The 16583-nt window shown below is 33.9% G+C and overlaps 2 protein-coding genes across 5 annotated transcripts in view; one reads left to right on the top strand and one right to left on the bottom strand.

Moving 5' to 3' along the window:
- Window positions 1-16583, bottom strand: part of LOC149779592 (DNA mismatch repair protein Mlh1-like) — a 302826-nt gene that overhangs the window by 190663 nt on the left and 95580 nt on the right. The gene's annotated exons all lie outside the window — the stretch shown is intronic.
- Window positions 135-11094, top strand: LOC149779595 (tachykinin-like peptides receptor 86C). 2 transcript variants are annotated; one of them, XM_089940356.1, is made up of 3 exons: window positions 135-411; window positions 5173-5270; window positions 7154-11094. In XM_089940356.1, the coding sequence occupies exon 3, from the start codon at window positions 7182-7184 to the stop codon at window positions 8319-8321; it is 1140 nt and encodes a 379-aa protein (XP_089796482.1). In that variant the 5' UTR covers window positions 135-411; window positions 5173-5270; window positions 7154-7181; the 3' UTR covers window positions 8322-11094. The 2 variants fall into 2 exon arrangements, with proteins under 2 accessions (XP_089796482.1, XP_089796483.1); XM_089940357.1 differs by lacking the exon at window positions 5173-5270 and having other exon boundaries at window positions 138-411.

Below are 16583 nucleotides of genomic sequence, written 5' to 3'. Positions count from 1 at the left end.
ATGTGCAATAGACCACAACATTCTCTGTGAAAAACAACCGTATTTATGCAAGCAAAATGATCAATGCCATAAAAGTAAACCCTGACCTGCCATCCGGTAATGAGCTAGAATAAAGGCATCTATATTTACAACGCTGTCAGTAATATAGATCATCTGTTTACAGTGACCAGTATCTGTATATGTGAAACAGACACAATCATTTCCTTCACAGTGACTGTATATGCTTTCCCTATATAAGCCAGTGTAGTGTGCATTAACAGCATGGGCAGCTGGTCTCACAGATCTGTTAACTTTTCCCACTAGTACACCTGCATCAGGAATACTTACTTACAGACATCCAAAGAGGACTGTTATGTGTTTCAAGGATTAATGACAGTTACACCTGGAAATTACTGACAGCACAGATCACAGGTATTTAACTTTCTAACATAAAATTATTCTCTCTAAGAAAAAAAAGTCAGTTGTTTAACGGTTCTTTCTTTTCTTGTTTGGTTGTTTTGTGGGGTTTTTTGCATAATGAACTGAAAGTAATACACCAATTACTATAAGCAAAAAGATTATGGTGTATATTAAATCAGTAATATAGAAGGAAAGAAAATATCTGAGAAAATTAAGAGAAAAAGTTGATGAAGGTATTTTTTTTAGTTGAATATCTGTAAGCATCTGTTTGCACAATGTGGCTAATATAGGTAATGACCAAACAGACATAAACCGATCATTACCTACATTTCCCTGACCGCTCCAGTGGCCTGGTGGTTAGAGTATCCACCTTGGACTTTTTAAAAAAAATGGTACTAACAGCTATCTCACTTGGCCATCAGCATTAAGAGGTTAGTGTTAGGACTGGTCGGCATAGTGTCAGGATATTGTGACCGGGTGGGACATCATGCTACATGTTTGCGTTATAATACCCAAGTGCTAGACATCACTATAAACTGTCAAACTGCAGACATTGTAGCGTTTTGACTGAAAAATTGTTAAAGCTATGTTAAAAATCTAAATCACACACACACTTTTTTGTGTCAAGAAAGCAATTCAAACGATGATATTCTTCTTGGACTATTTAACTGCAATTAACTATTCTTTTTATTACATAAGTAAAAAACTTCCATCAAGGAGGATGTGCATGTTGATATCTGGGAGTGTGACACTTCCGTGAAAAACAGCGTAATAATTACGCCAAAGCGTAACGGTCGGCAAGTATTACTGTATCCCCTTCAGAAATTAAAAGTTTGCTTTAAGGCTGCTGCATAGTTGTGGCACAATCTTGCTGCTGGAGAGCACAAATTATTTTTTTCTTCTTACATTTTCAGGAAGATATGCAAGCCCCTTTTGTATAACTTCATGTGCAAACATTTGGAAAAAACCAGACAATCAGCCTGAGAAGAAAACCAAATAAATTTGAAAACTGTGCCACAATAAAATCACATAGAAATCAATCTGCCAAAATTGTGCTACATTAACAAATTCAGTTAATTTATAATGAGTTTATTTACTTAGAAGATTCTCTCATCATTTCATTTGTCTTAACAAACATAGCGAGGTCACACACACACAAACACAGCATGAAAAAAAAATACAAGTCATGGCATACTGAGGCTTCAATTATTGATTCGAGTCATATATTCCCTAAACAATTAGTTTCAAAGCTTTATGTTGATTAACTGCTCAGTAATTTGGAATATCTTCCTTGATTTCCTTAATATCAGAAGCATTTCAAATATTAGAGTTTCTATAATCATGTCAGTCTTCTTTGAGTTTTGACATGTGTTGATAAAAAAGAACTTCTTGGATATGTTTGATGCAATTCTCTTACAAGAATGACATTTATTATTTGCAACAAAAAATTAATTGGCAGATTACATTTAGAACTTACTGTACTGAACTAGCTTTCTCAACAATAAATAAATATATCAATAAATAAATACTTTTTCAAAATAAATAAATAAAATTGTAAAGAAAAGTTATGATACATAAGTATTATTTTCAAGCACACTCACAGACGCATATATTCATGTTCTGTTAGCATTATCAAACATTCTCCTGTAGAATCCAGGGAAAGCACTTTCCGTTCTGTGTGTGTGTGTGTGTGTATATATATATGTGTGTGTGTGTGTGTGTGTGTGTTAAATGTACACACTGCAGTCACACTGAATTTATATTACATGGATAAATGAAGCTTAGGTTTAAAAAGAAGATGCCAATTATGCTATAAAAACTTTAAAAAAATGGAAAGATGCTGCAGTTATGCTGTTTTTCAAAATGGTGTAAAATCTAAAAGATTATTCAACTTGAAAATAAGACATAAATAATAATTCACTTTAATATAAAAAAAAGTTAATATGGTTCATTATAAATTATTAGCTTTTTGAAATCTGTATTTGTAAATCATCTCTGACCCAACTGCAATGCTGTAACATCAAATTCCAAGTCTTACAAGGGTTGAGCCCATACATAAATAAATCTAAATTATGCAGTTGTATGAATAAAGATATTTATGGACTACCATGTGACATCCTGAGATATCCTGGTGAATAGTCTGCATTTTCCTGTCTTTCAGAGATATCCTGAACCCTAGATTAAGACACTTGTCAAAATGTATCAGAGTGGGTAGCTGAGAGGTCTAAGGCGCCTGCCTTAACAGATCACTCAAAGTTCACCTAACTCCATGCAAGTTTATGTTTTGGCTCAACCATCGTAGGCATGCGAGAGAACTTGGCAGTAGCTTCCCGTGCTCTTCCCAGAGTCTTATTCCACCAAATATATCTAACGCCATGGGTGGCCCGTCATGTGCTGAAAAAAAGGGGTGAAACCCAAAAAAACCAAACCAAAACCCTGAATCAAATTAACGGATCTCTTATGATTTCTCAGGACATTATTATCTGCAAATCTCCTGACCCACTGATTTGTCAGTACATGTACTTGCAGACTTTTGTCCTGCAAGAAATCTCACAATCTAAGACCCTGTAATCTGAACAGTAAGGACCAATTTTGTCCTTTATTACATCCTAAAATATCTGAAAGTCTCTCATCCCTGTATGCCAATTATAGATTGGGTTTGTAATTAATGTATTAATTACTTCCAACAACCTGCAGTGAGCCAGATCTGCTTGCACATTATGCGACGGTAGATCATGTAGATCATGTTCTGTGCAATTTGCAATTAGTGTCTTATAAGTGAGTATATACAGTAATATAGACCTTCTACTCACATTAAAAAATACAGCAGAAAAACCTAACTTTTGAAGCCCAATTTTTTTCAACCTCAAAAAATGTCAGTTTCAGAACTGGAGCTTGTGTCCACATTTTAAACTTTTGGGCCTTAGATCCAAAGCAGACTGATCTGAATTACAGACAGACAAATGAACTTTTTCAACAGGTAGGAAAAGTTTGAGATATGGAATATCGGGTGAGGACACACAAATCATGGGTCCAATGCACAAAAAAATGTTCCAACTGCTGCACGTTAATGGGGAAAACAGCCAATCAAAACCAGTCTTTTATACACCTAAGCATCTGTGTAACAAAAAATCTCCCAGTAAAAGGCATGTTTAAATGCATACAGAAGTAACCCCCAAAATACTTTTCCTAACCTAAATTCAGGAAAAAAGAAAAGAATCTCCAGGGTTCAATGAGTTAACATCAAGATGCTGGATAGATAAAATTCAGAAATTCATTTCAGCCATTCTGATCTAAATGAACCAAAACTCAATACAAGAAAACCCACTTAATTGGATGAAATGACTTGATTCTCGTGTGTTTCGTGGGGTTTCACACCATTTTTCACCTCATGAAAGGCTATCAATGCTAACCAGTATATTTGATGTAGGAAGAAACTGGGAAGAACAATAAAACCATGCTAAGCTCCTGACAACTTTCTCACATACCCACGCTGGTGAACTCGTGTACAAAGAGGTCATAGCTGTGAGTGATGTACAAAGCTGAGAATTTAAGACCAATCAGCCATCCAGGTCCCCCACTGAAAAGAGAAAATGATATAATGGATAATACTAAATTACACCTCTCCCATATTCCTATAGGGTGGGCATGCAGAATTTTCTAGCAATTTCAATTGGGTAAGATCTCAAAAGCAGACTGGTGCACAATTAAGATCAATTATTTTTGTACACATTACTAAGGCAAAAATATACTTGCATGCAGTTTTATCAGTCCATACAGAAAACTGCACCTTGACAGAGCTGTCATGCTGACATTGTATGTATCTCTGCTCCCCTATAATGATCAAGATAATGAAAACACGGATGGTTTTCTTCATACTTAAATGAGAGAACACAACATGTTTATATAAATAATGTTCTGTCTGAACCTGGAATAATTAGATTTGGAGTACAATTCTAGGTCCATTACTATTTATTTTATTTATTAATGACCTACCACTGTTACTAAGGGACTCAATATCATCTACAGATCTCTATGCAGATGACACAACACTGTCAGACATCCAAAACACAAAGCATGAACTCAAAATTCAAATGATAAAACAGCAAAGCTGGCACATCTTCAACAAAGAGCATTTGGGCTAATATCCATCCAGAAAGAAAGCAAGGAAAATTTAGCTGGTAAATTAAAAATATTACCTATTAAAGACCAAATCCTTATGAGAAAAGCCAAATTAATGTACAGGATATCCAATAATAGTGCTCCTGAATATTTACAATCACTATTCCAGTATAGGCTAGTTGGCAATACTCCCCACTTGTGATCCATGTCTACCAAACAGTATAAAATTCCCAAACCAAATAAGGAAATTTTTTTAAAAGTTTCCAATACTTTGTTCTAGAATAGTATTCCAGCTGAGATTAGAAATACCCACTGTATTTTCTTCTTCTAAACCCAATATTTCCTGTGGCTTCAGAGACGCAGCTAAAATAAATTCCTATGTATGAGGGCCTTGAGGTAGATTAGTTCTTAGCTAATTGTGTTACCCTCTTTAAATAAAGTCATTATTATTATTATTATTATTATTATTTTATCATTATTATTGGAATTTGTTAAATTTAGGGGCATATGCTGGCAGTTTGAGTACAAGAATATACCTTACGAAACTCAATATGCAACACTGCCATGTCTTTTCTTGTGTTGCACTTGGAAATTTCATTCTTAGTGGATTATAAATCCATGCAATCTGTATTGAGGAAATTTTATTTACAGGCAGGCAGAATTTACTTCAATCAGATGAACTGAAGCTTCAGTAGAAGACAAAGGGAAGTAACTTGTGATGGTATTATCTGTCTAGCTGGTGGATGCGAGTGAGTGTAATATATAACATGATCATTACAGCATCAGAATTACATCAGTCTCCTCTTCATGGTCTTAAATAGTCTCAAAACGAAATCAAATGAAACTACCAGTACACCATTGCTATATACAAGCCTCACTTTTAGCTGCTGTGGGCCAATAGAGGATGCAGCTCCCTCCCAAATCGGTGTGCATGACTCAACCCTATAAGACCAAAGAGGGTGCTCTTTCTCAGTCACAGGAAGTTTCAACTCACTCTCCAGTCACTTATCCTCGCTTGGAGAGGGCCCCATCTAAGAGACTTTCCTTAACCTACGATAAACATGGACTCTGAGTGATGGAAAAAAAACCAGAAAATTCTGAGCAAGAAGAAAGTCTGAATAGATTCTTTCTTTCACAGAGCAATTGCAGTGAACTAAATTTTAAAAAATTCTGTAAATTACCATGTCAATATACATGCTTAGCATAGTTTTCTCTCACAGCAAAAAACTAGGTGGACAGAATGACTTTTTCTTCCAAAATGGGTTGGTCTATTGTCAAGTTTCTAAATGTCCCATTTCGGTCAAGCTCCCATTTATTTAACCAGAATCTAATGTTGGTTTTAACTGATTTCAAGATATTATTGGCTATATGGTGCTGAGGATACCTGGAAGCAATTAGCTTTTCCAAAATGAAACACCAGGGTAGCCAACCCAGGCTGGATGGGGTCGATATGGGACACTTTCACAACAGAGCTACTGCAACTCTCGTATTAAAGTAGAAAAGATGTACATAAAAAATCAAGTAAAATATTTCTCAACATTGAGCTTCATGTAAAAAAATACTTTTGATGACACCAAGCTTAATCATGGGTCTGGATGTCTGTGCACACTGACAAGAAAGACATAATACTATTAAGCTGACTCAAAATCAAGACTGTAAAGCATTTGCGGCACAACAGCCAAGACACAGTCCAAAACCTAAAAAGTTCTAAGTAATTCTAAAAAATGTAATTATTACATATTTAGCATGAAGATCTAGCAATGGCATCTGCAAGTGCATCCAATCATGTATACCAAATTTCTTTTGTTTTTGTCTTCTGCAGAATTGTACTTAAAAGCTTCACAGAACGGTAACCCATATATGTACAGATGGCTGACAGGACCATTATCCAACTGCCCTCACTGTATATAGGCATAATAAAAAGCCAAAAGATGCTATAAAAGAATTACGAAAGACTTGCTTGCTTATATCTATGAGAGCAAAGTTTTGTTTATATCAATACCAATGATAAATTTTAAATTATGATTTAGACAATCTAGACAGTAGTAATAAACATTTACACTGGTTTAATAACATTATGCAGTGCAGAAAACTATAAGTTGTTAGTTTATAACACCAAAAAATAATTACTTATAAATTCATGTCACTTTCTTGTATGTTTTGCCAATACTTACAAACAATAATAAAAATGTACATCTGTATTATTTCTTAAGATTCCTTTTATATTTTATAACTTAGAGGATTTATGAAGTCAAAAAGCGTCAGAATAAATTACACCTGCCATGAACATCCACCATTTTGATATGGCCATTTATACAGTGTAATTGAATTACAATTCTTAATTTTAGCTATGCAATTCATACATCCAAAAATATTTAATAAAACAAATACAAATTATAAATATGGCAACACTTGGTTGCTTAGAGAATCCCAACAGATGTATAATGCATATGTTCCAGTTCATATTATATTTTATTATTCAACCATCTATTTGTAAAATACATTTACATTTTGAAAATAAATTCAACAAATAATAAAGATAATGGATCATCTCCTGCATCAAAAGCACAATGACTACAAAAGATTAAATGAATGTTAGTAATGCAACCATGTTTATACTTTTTATTTGCAGTTCATCAAAGATTTTAAAAATACAAGAAATGACTGCAGCATTCTCCATGATTACCACATCATTTGCTATCGAAGATAACTCTTCCTACTTGAAAAATTCCACAATCAGCAACTCTAACTCCATTGAAGGACAACACTCCGCATACATCGTCTATATAACAACAGTTACTGCAGCGCTAGCAATCATTCTGAATTGCCTATCAATCATGGCAACTCTACATGTCCCTGGAAAGCTCACCTCCCACTTAAAGTACATTCTAAGTTTATCTTTATCAGATATGCTGCTTCCACTGGCTACTACAAGTTCTGCTATTCATGTAGCCATTCTGCCACACATATCACAACATCCGATGGAAAAGTTACATTCAGAGTGTGCAGAGATGGTGATCTCCTTAATGATGAACATTTCCATTCTAGCAACACAGTTCATCCTTGTAGCAATGGCATTTGATCATTACATTGCCATCGACAAGCCTCTACATTACATACACACATGCTCTAAAGGAAAAGCTAATGTTGTCATCCTTTTGGTATGGTCTGCGGCTTCTATAATATGCCTGACAAATGTCATCATAGGAATGAAAGACTTCTATCACAAAAAAACAAATTTCATCAACTTCTGTCAGTGTGCAAACAGGGATGATTACTTTGTTGAATACATTATATATGGAACCACGATAGTCTGCTCAATTATGATGACGGCAATCTATGGAAAAATATTTTGCAATGTAAAAGATCTTAGCTCTGACATGCAAGAACCAAGACAAAGGAATTGGCTTCGGAACAAGAAAGCACTAGTAACAACACTGCTCATTATTGGAAGTTTCTTCCTGTTTTATCTCCCGTACTGTTTCTATCAAATTGGACTACTTATTAAAACCAAAATTGATCCAGCATCTTTGGTAGATATCTTTGGTACTTTATATGAACTTTCCAATTGGTTATATTTGATGCAAATTCTGAATTCAGCATGTGATCCAATTATTTATGCACTGCGATTGAAAGAAGTTCAATGTGGATATAAAATTATGAGAGATAAGCTCCAACGTCTGATTCTCTGTTCACAATACCATCCTTATCGATATTCCTATCAATCTACCACTAGTTCAAGATCAAGAACTGGAAGCGCCATTTCTGAAGACAAAGAGCTTAACGATAGATTTAGTTAAACCAGCAGCCAGTGCTTCACACTGGAATCATCAAGAACAAGGAATACAACAGGAAACCCAACAATGCTGCGCAATCATGGTGATGCTAAACTTGGGGTAATAGATGTAGTTCCTGATGGCACATCAATATGCAATGATAAACATTACGGTTGAAAAACTTTTTCACTCGAATTTTACATTAATTTATTGAGACAATGCAATATACTTTATATTAGTGGCAATTACAAATATCTCAACAAATGGTTGATAACACTCCATTTTTATAAATATTCAAGCACAACATTCCTATTAAAACATACATTTCTCCAGCAAACAAGTAACAAATGTTCAACTCATAATTTAAAACTAATTACAATGCCAAAAATCAGAATATTCGTATCACTCAAAACGACACTATTTCTAGTTGTCATACTCTTGATAATGTGTAATATGGCAAGCTGATACGAACAATGTGGTATAGCACATGGGTTATATTGAAGCTAACAGAGCCATTACAAATTATCAGTCAACCAGAGCTCGGAATCATTTTTTAACTGTTGTCAGACATTGGTTCACTCAGGAGCAATTTAAGTCAGATAAACCATTACCACTCTCCACCCCTGATAAATAATACTGCCTCCAAAAGTGGACGCCAACATAGTTCCAAATTTGTTCTCTTATTCAACCTTTTAAGTCATTACATCACTATGTGATTATTAATGTTTAAATTTTAAACTTTCATTTTCCTACAAGTCAGTAACATACATGTTATAGTTTTGTATCAAAAAGATGTACACAGACCGACTGACATGACTGTTACAGTAAAACTTTGCTACTCTCCATTATTTAAGCACACTGTCTTGCAAAGACATTGCTAGCAGAATTTATTTCAATTTGTACACTCATCATTTCACCTTTTCCCTCCCATCGCCTTCTTGAAATTGACTTAAATGCTTTTTGGGAATCTCTCTTTACCCATTACAAAGAGTGGTCTAGTCCAAAATATGATTCACTCTGGGAACTAGTTCTCAGGCACCTGGCCTTACTAACGTTCATGTTGGGCTGTGTATAGAAAACACCATGGCATTTCACACCTATTCCAATGTCGGTCAAACAGACAACATAATACCAATAGAAATGCATCGATTTCAGTTAAAACAAATAAACATTGTTAAAACAGAATTCTAATCCAAAACCAAATAATGACCTCTTTGAGAAATGTTTTCAATATTTGAAGCTACTAATTTTAGAAGAGAGTTCCAAAGAAAATTAGAGAAAGTGCAAATATAAAAACACTTCTTCATAATCTTATTGACTGCATGAAACCCTGAACCTGTTTGATTTAACATAGATATTACAAATTCAAAGAAATAAACTCCAATCTTCCATTATGTTACCTCACTATTTTGATACTGTACCGGCCTTTTTGGAACATATTTTTATTTACTTTTATTAAGTTGATATCTAAATATTGTTTATTTTTAACGGGTTTTTTTTCATGTAAGAATAAATGGAGTTGTATGTGCCTTCCTTTTATTGTGTGTGCAAATATAAACTATGTAAATATACAAACTGTATTAACTTCTTTTAAATAAAATTAGTAATATTAGTATTTTCAATTATTGTTTTATATAAAAGATATTATTTTGTTATGAAAAGCAGCAGAGAGGGTGAACAGACCACTTGCTGGAAGGTTCATTTTTGAAAAATAAAGCTTCCTATGAAAAATGAAAATATAAGTCAATAGCATCAAACTGAAGCCTAAAGCTGTACCTATGTCACTTTTTGCCAATTATGTTAACACCACATATAGCTGATTATTAAAATTGCCGATACTGATTATGAGACCGATTATTTCAAGAAACCGCCTGTTTTACAGTTAGTGAAAGCAACAGCATATGATTGACAAATAAACCATGCCCTATTTTCTTTATAACATACAATACCTAAAATGAGTACCGTTTTATGTTAACAGTTCAAGTGTGGTCTCAAGCTACCATACATGTGATAACTATTTCCCACATTTTATATCCCACCTTATTTCTTATTGTAAACTCATATATGCAAACAAAACTCTTTACTTAATAACATGTTTATTCCGAATTAGTTTTTTCGGGGCACATATGCTCTGTGATATGTTTCTTCGTTCCTTCTTTTAATTTAATGATGGTAGTCAATACTTATATATACGATACAGTAATGCCAGGTCAAGTTGACTCGTGTAAGTTTCATTGGTGGGAATGGAGATCATAATTTGCTTGTCGAGAAAAAATTCACAGCATTCAGTGATCATTCCTGGGATTTAGGAAGCAGTTCACTAACAAGCCAAAGCATGTAAAGCACAGCAAAAATAAATTTCTATACTCCTGGTTGACGGAGATGTACATTGTGAAGCTAGCCATGGGGGGGGGGGGGCATTTAATTCCTGAAAGCGTGAAATCGATGGTTGCATTATACGTCACTTATCTTACATTGCAAAGTACGATCATAAAGTTTTAGTATTAAAATGTCATTATCTAAATAAAGTTTCTTACAAAACTATTATTTGGAAAATAATATATATAACATAATTTGCTTAATACCTGATGTTTCTATTTAAAAAAAAGAGACTGAAGAAAAGTAGACATTTTACATTTGATAATGCATTTATTTCAGGTGACAACAATTAAACCTATGCACTAATGATGATGTGCAATGCAAAGACCATGGAAGTAGTGCAGAACAGTCATGTAATGATTTATTTTGTAATATTATGGCTGTATTGCTTGTTGTCAATAAAGTAACAACTATCCCATCTTTTTCAATTTTCATTGCCTATTACATTAATAGTCTTGGAAAAATATTCACTACTTATTCTGGCGACATGTTTTGAAAACTGGCAACAAAATATTGAGATTGGCAATTTTTGGGGGCAACAACTTTTTAAAAGCCAGGACCATCCCTGTAATGTGAATGCTGGAAGTTCAATGGCCACACGTGGCCTCAGTGGCTGGTTGGCTGCTGTGATTCAGATGCGTGCATGCATGGTATTGAAAATCTGTTGTGAGCAGACAATCTGCAGTAGCTTACAGCAAGGTTGTTAAAATGTATTTACTTTTTAGAAAATGCTGTCTTTCAATTAACCCCCAAATCAAATGTTTATTCCTTAATTTCCACTATTTAATTCTGATTTAAAAATCAAGCCATCTCAAGATCAATGATATGATTAAATTTATGTTTTGGAAATATGTTTACATTGGCACCTATTATTTCTGCCGATATCGATTATACCGACTGTTCCAATAATCAGTCCAATTATATGTATGGCCAAATAATCGGTACAGCTTTACCAAAGCCTCTAACTAAAACCAAGAGTTTCTCTAACTGAGTTAGTTTTTTTTGTTACTTGATCTTTGTCATTTGTGTTTTTCAAAACTTTTGCTTACCCAACGTGACACTTATTTGTGGTTGCACCCTCTCTGCTGCTGTTTTGTGTGAGTAATTAAATCATTATTACATCAATAATGGAATCATACACCAGTAGCTCAAGAACGATCAGAAGCAATTAGAATATATTTTCCTGTTCGTGATGCTCTCAAACAAAAACTGCAAGAGCGTCAAGAAGTACAAGCTGAATATGCAGAAGATAAAGAACAATTTTTTAAACCTGTTACGAAGTTGCAGAAGCTACAGAAGGTCTTCTTCCAACATTAAAACATATGGCTGAGCAAACTGAAAGGACTGCAAGAAGAACCAAACAGACAAAAAGAATTTTAAGAGATCTTCCAGCTAGAATAGCTGCTGCTCAACCTCCACCACGACATCCACCTGCTCAACTTAAAGAACTTGAAGGCGCTGTTGGTGGAGAACCAAAACCAAAAACAAACAAGGAAAAAGCTGAAGTGCTTGATAAATTTACTGAAGATACTATTAAGTTAATAAGAAAATATCAAACAGCAGAAGATTTAGTTACATTTGCTGCTACGAGTTATAATTATAGAGAAAAATATTTAAAACCTGAATATGCTGATAAGAGAGTTTCAAGAGACACATGGTATGATTGGATATTTCGAAAAAAAATAAAAGGAGGTAAGAAGCAAGCTAGGACAGGTGATTTTGATTATATTTCAAATATAAGTGAGAAAAAAAAATTATTTACTGAAAAAGCAGAAAGATGTTTATGATATTGCTGCAAAATATGAAAATATAGGTAAATATGTAAGAATGAAACATGCTGAATCTTGGACAAAAGATGATTGGGTTAGAGATGTATATCTCATTTTTATTAAACAAAGTTATCTCAAAGCTGATGATCCTGATTTTCAAAAGTTTAAAAATGAAAAAGAGAACAACCTCAACCTGCTTAACTATAAAAACAACCACAATCTACTTCTCCTCAGCTACAAATTATTCCTCCTCAGCAACAATCTCCTCGACTACAATCTTCTCAACCATGAAATAAAGTTTCTAAAGATGAACTTGAAACTATTATTATAAGTAGATTTACACCTGATGGTTTACAAACAATTAGGGATGCAGATTAGTCTGGGATAATAGATAATTGCTGCAAAATATAATGAAAGAGATAAATATTTAAAACCTCTATATCAGAAAGTTTTTCTAGAAAGGGACTGGATTAGAGATGTATTTGTCGCTTAATTTGGTTATAAAAATTTATATGACAGAGATTTTGGTCAAACATATACAAGTAGAATAAATGATAGAAAACAAGAAATACAACAAGAAGTAGAAAAAGGAAATATTTTTAGTGAATTGTCTGAAGAAATTCCAAAAACTGGAAGTGGATTAGGAATTTCTCCTGACAGTGTTCTTACCGATGTCAATTGATTAAAAATTCTGATCGGAGTAAAACGTGCAGGAAATAATTCTCCAGAAATTATTGATGAAATATCTGATATTTGGTGAAGATTATTTACAGGCAGTGTTACGGATCATAATGTTTATCATTCTCTCATTAATGAAATTGTTGATGATTATTACAGCGACTGAAAACAATTAATCAACTTGTAATTAAAAAAATGATTATACACAATGCTCAACGTGGACCTGTAATGGTTAGGGTAATAAACTCACGATTGCCCACGTACAAAGCGATTTACGGAGGTGGACTCGGTGATGTTATTCGAGGCTTATTCAAGATAATAGCTCCAAAAGTAATACCGATTGCAAAACAGTAAGGAATGAAAGCTATTGACGCTATTCACGATAAAGGTATGTTGGTAATTTGCTGGTAAAGCATATTCAGCAATCAAAGAAAGATTAGCTCGATTAGTACGAAGAAAACCTAAGCCAGTAAAATTACCCAGTACTGAAATTATGCCTGTAAATGTCAGTAAAATAATAAATCAAGCTGCAAATCAAAAACTAACAGAGTTGGCTAATATACCCAAGTCAGAAAAAGAAAAAAATATAACAGCAAGTTTAACAGCAAGAAGTGGTCTTTGTGTTAGATGACAATAATTATAATAAAATTTTGAAGCGTATATTCGATCCAGCATTTTATATGGATGCACTAGTTATTAACGATGAATCTATATGCAATTATCAATATTATTCTTATGACGTACGTTTACCAAATCAGCGTGGTCGAATCGAACTACAAGTTCAAGATATAAGCAGATATTTTTTACCTGCTGAAGCATTTATCAAAGTAGAAGGTAGACTTTTGAAAGCAGATGATACTGCGTATGGAATTGGTGATCAACCTGGTTTTGTCAATAATGGTGTTATTTAAAACAGTGCTATATACATGATTGATGGAAAAAATGTTGAGTCATGTCTTGAAAATGTTGATGTTGCCACAACAATACTTGGTCTTGCAAGATATTCAGAATATTCAGAAGGTCAGCTGGTCTGCCAATCATGTTTGCAAAGGATACCACTGATCAACCTGACAGTAGCAATGTTAGACTAAATGCAGCTGGGGACACAGCTGTATCAGTGAAAGAAAATTTCAGCTTAGGATTTGCCACACATAGATCAATGTTAAATGGAAACAAAACTTTTTCATGTACAATTCCATTGTCACATATATTTGGATTTTGTAGAAATGTTAGAATAGTTATATCTGGAGCTAAACACAGTGGTACTTGTGAGAAAAGCCACTGACAATGATGCAATCTGGCAACCCAATGCAGATGATGCTGGTAAAGTAATACTAACAAAACTGTCACTGTGGATACCGATAATGACTCCGTCGCTTGCTGAACAAGAAAAACTACTTGCTTTTATTAATTCAGGTGGTAAATCATTGTTATCACAGTTGACAATGACTACAGATAGCGTTCAAAGTAATGTGGCTGGTTTATTTACATGGCAAATAGCAACACAGCAAGGAGTTTCTGCACCAAGATATATATTCATTGCTTTTCAGAAAATGCTAAAATAGATTCAAAGGAACAAAGTCTAATGATATTTCACACATTTGGAGTTTCTGAAGTTGCTTTAAGGATAAATGGACATCAAGAACCTTCTGAAGAAGTTTTGTTAAATTTTGATCAAAATCATGTTGCACATGCTTATCATTGGTTGATGACATTTATGGGGTGTGATCAAAATGTTGACACTGGTTTACAAATATGTCAGCGGGATTTCACAACATTATATCCAATCTATTTCTTTTCGTTGGAACATTTAGATTTATTCAGACAATCTGTCGTTGATATACATTTTCAAGCCCATGCAGCTGGACTGCCTGCTGGTGGGTAAGAGCAATCGCTGTTATTCCCTCAGACAAAACAATGCTACCTGAAGGTGCTGGTGGACGAATGAGAGTTACTGATGCTCCAGTAGAAAACATGTAATTAAATCGCACACAATATTGATAATGTTATATCATCATGTTAATGTCAGTCTGACTCCTGGCCAGAGTAAAAAGCTTCAATCGAATTCAGCAAAGAACTGTGAAATAAAACTATCACTAAAAAAAAGTCAGAACATCAACTCGGGCATTTTAATGATGCCAAACAATCAAAAACAGGCATTAACTCAATCTTTCTGCGAGTGCCATTAAAGATTCAATCAAGACTGGTGGTACATTTCCATTTCTCACAGCTATACCAGCTTTATTAGCCGCTGCATCTCCAGCTATTGCAAAAGCAGATGCAATTGGTGCTGCTGGAGCTGCTGGTGGACCACCAGAACCAAAACTAAATGAATTCCTTACAGATGAGAATTTTTTTTTAACAACTCCAAAATATTATGAAGAAGAATCTTCATTACATCCTGATCTTGATGTTCTCTATTTTACTAGTATGGTCAGACCAGTAGAAGGATTTTATACCATTAATAAAGAAACATTAAATTCATTAACTAATAAAAATAGGAATGAACATATAACTATGTCCACGACATTAGTAAATCTATTTAAAAATTATATTCTGGAGTATCCTAATGATGATCTAAAAAAGAAAATCATTGAAACAATACAATATTTAAATCAAGTTGTATCAGACCTTGTCTATATTAATCAAAAAAGTATTAAGCATATAACTAAGAAATTGCAATGCCACAATATGATAGAAACAGACCAAAAAGTGAAGTCAATAAAATTATCAATGAAACTTTCCCCAAAATATTAGCCGCACGGAGAAAAATAAATCCACCAGCAGGTATTCTCAGACATATCAATAATCCATACGGTGAAAGTACAAGTACCCATTAATCCAGTTTATCTACATTGTCATAATCATTATTATCAAGAATACATTTCAAACCTACTGACCAAAATAACCATTTACTTGATTTAAGACAAGAAATTCTTAATATTAATTTATTTAACTTATGTACAAGATAATAGTGATTTTCAATCAGGGATTATAACAGAATTTATTTTTTACTGATTCTTGGTAAATAGTACGTAAAATAAGGTTTAAATAACACACAATACACAGGTTCAATAGATACTTTATTATACATATAAAATAATCTTTGGCATAACGGGGGCAAGTCCTGTCACAGCACACTGCATCAGTCTAGCTCTGAATTGTTTGTTCTATAGGAATGACGCAGGAAGAGAGACTTGTGGGAGTTTGTTGGGTTGTGAAGTGTGTCCGACACCTGTATGTGGACCTGCAAGGGGCTGATACAAGGTATATAGGGACACTGATAACCAAAACTCGTCAAGTCTGATCCTGAGGATGCCATGAAAACAAACATCAGCCGATACTCCATACATGCACCTTAGGAAGTGGGTATGAAGTATATATGGGTATAATAGTTGAGTACATTTAAGTACTGACACAAATTGGGGGTTCAAAAGTAAAGTTATGAATGCCTGAAACT

This window comes from Sinohyriopsis cumingii, chromosome 17 (genome assembly GCF_028554795.1).
Source record: "Sinohyriopsis cumingii isolate HCF-2022 chromosome 17, ASM2855479v2, whole genome shotgun sequence".
In the NCBI taxonomy this organism is placed as follows: Eukaryota; Metazoa; Mollusca; class Bivalvia; order Unionida; family Unionidae; genus Sinohyriopsis; species Sinohyriopsis cumingii.
The sequence above is the reverse complement of the archived record's forward strand: the minus strand, read 5'-3'. Positions and strand labels throughout refer to the sequence as shown.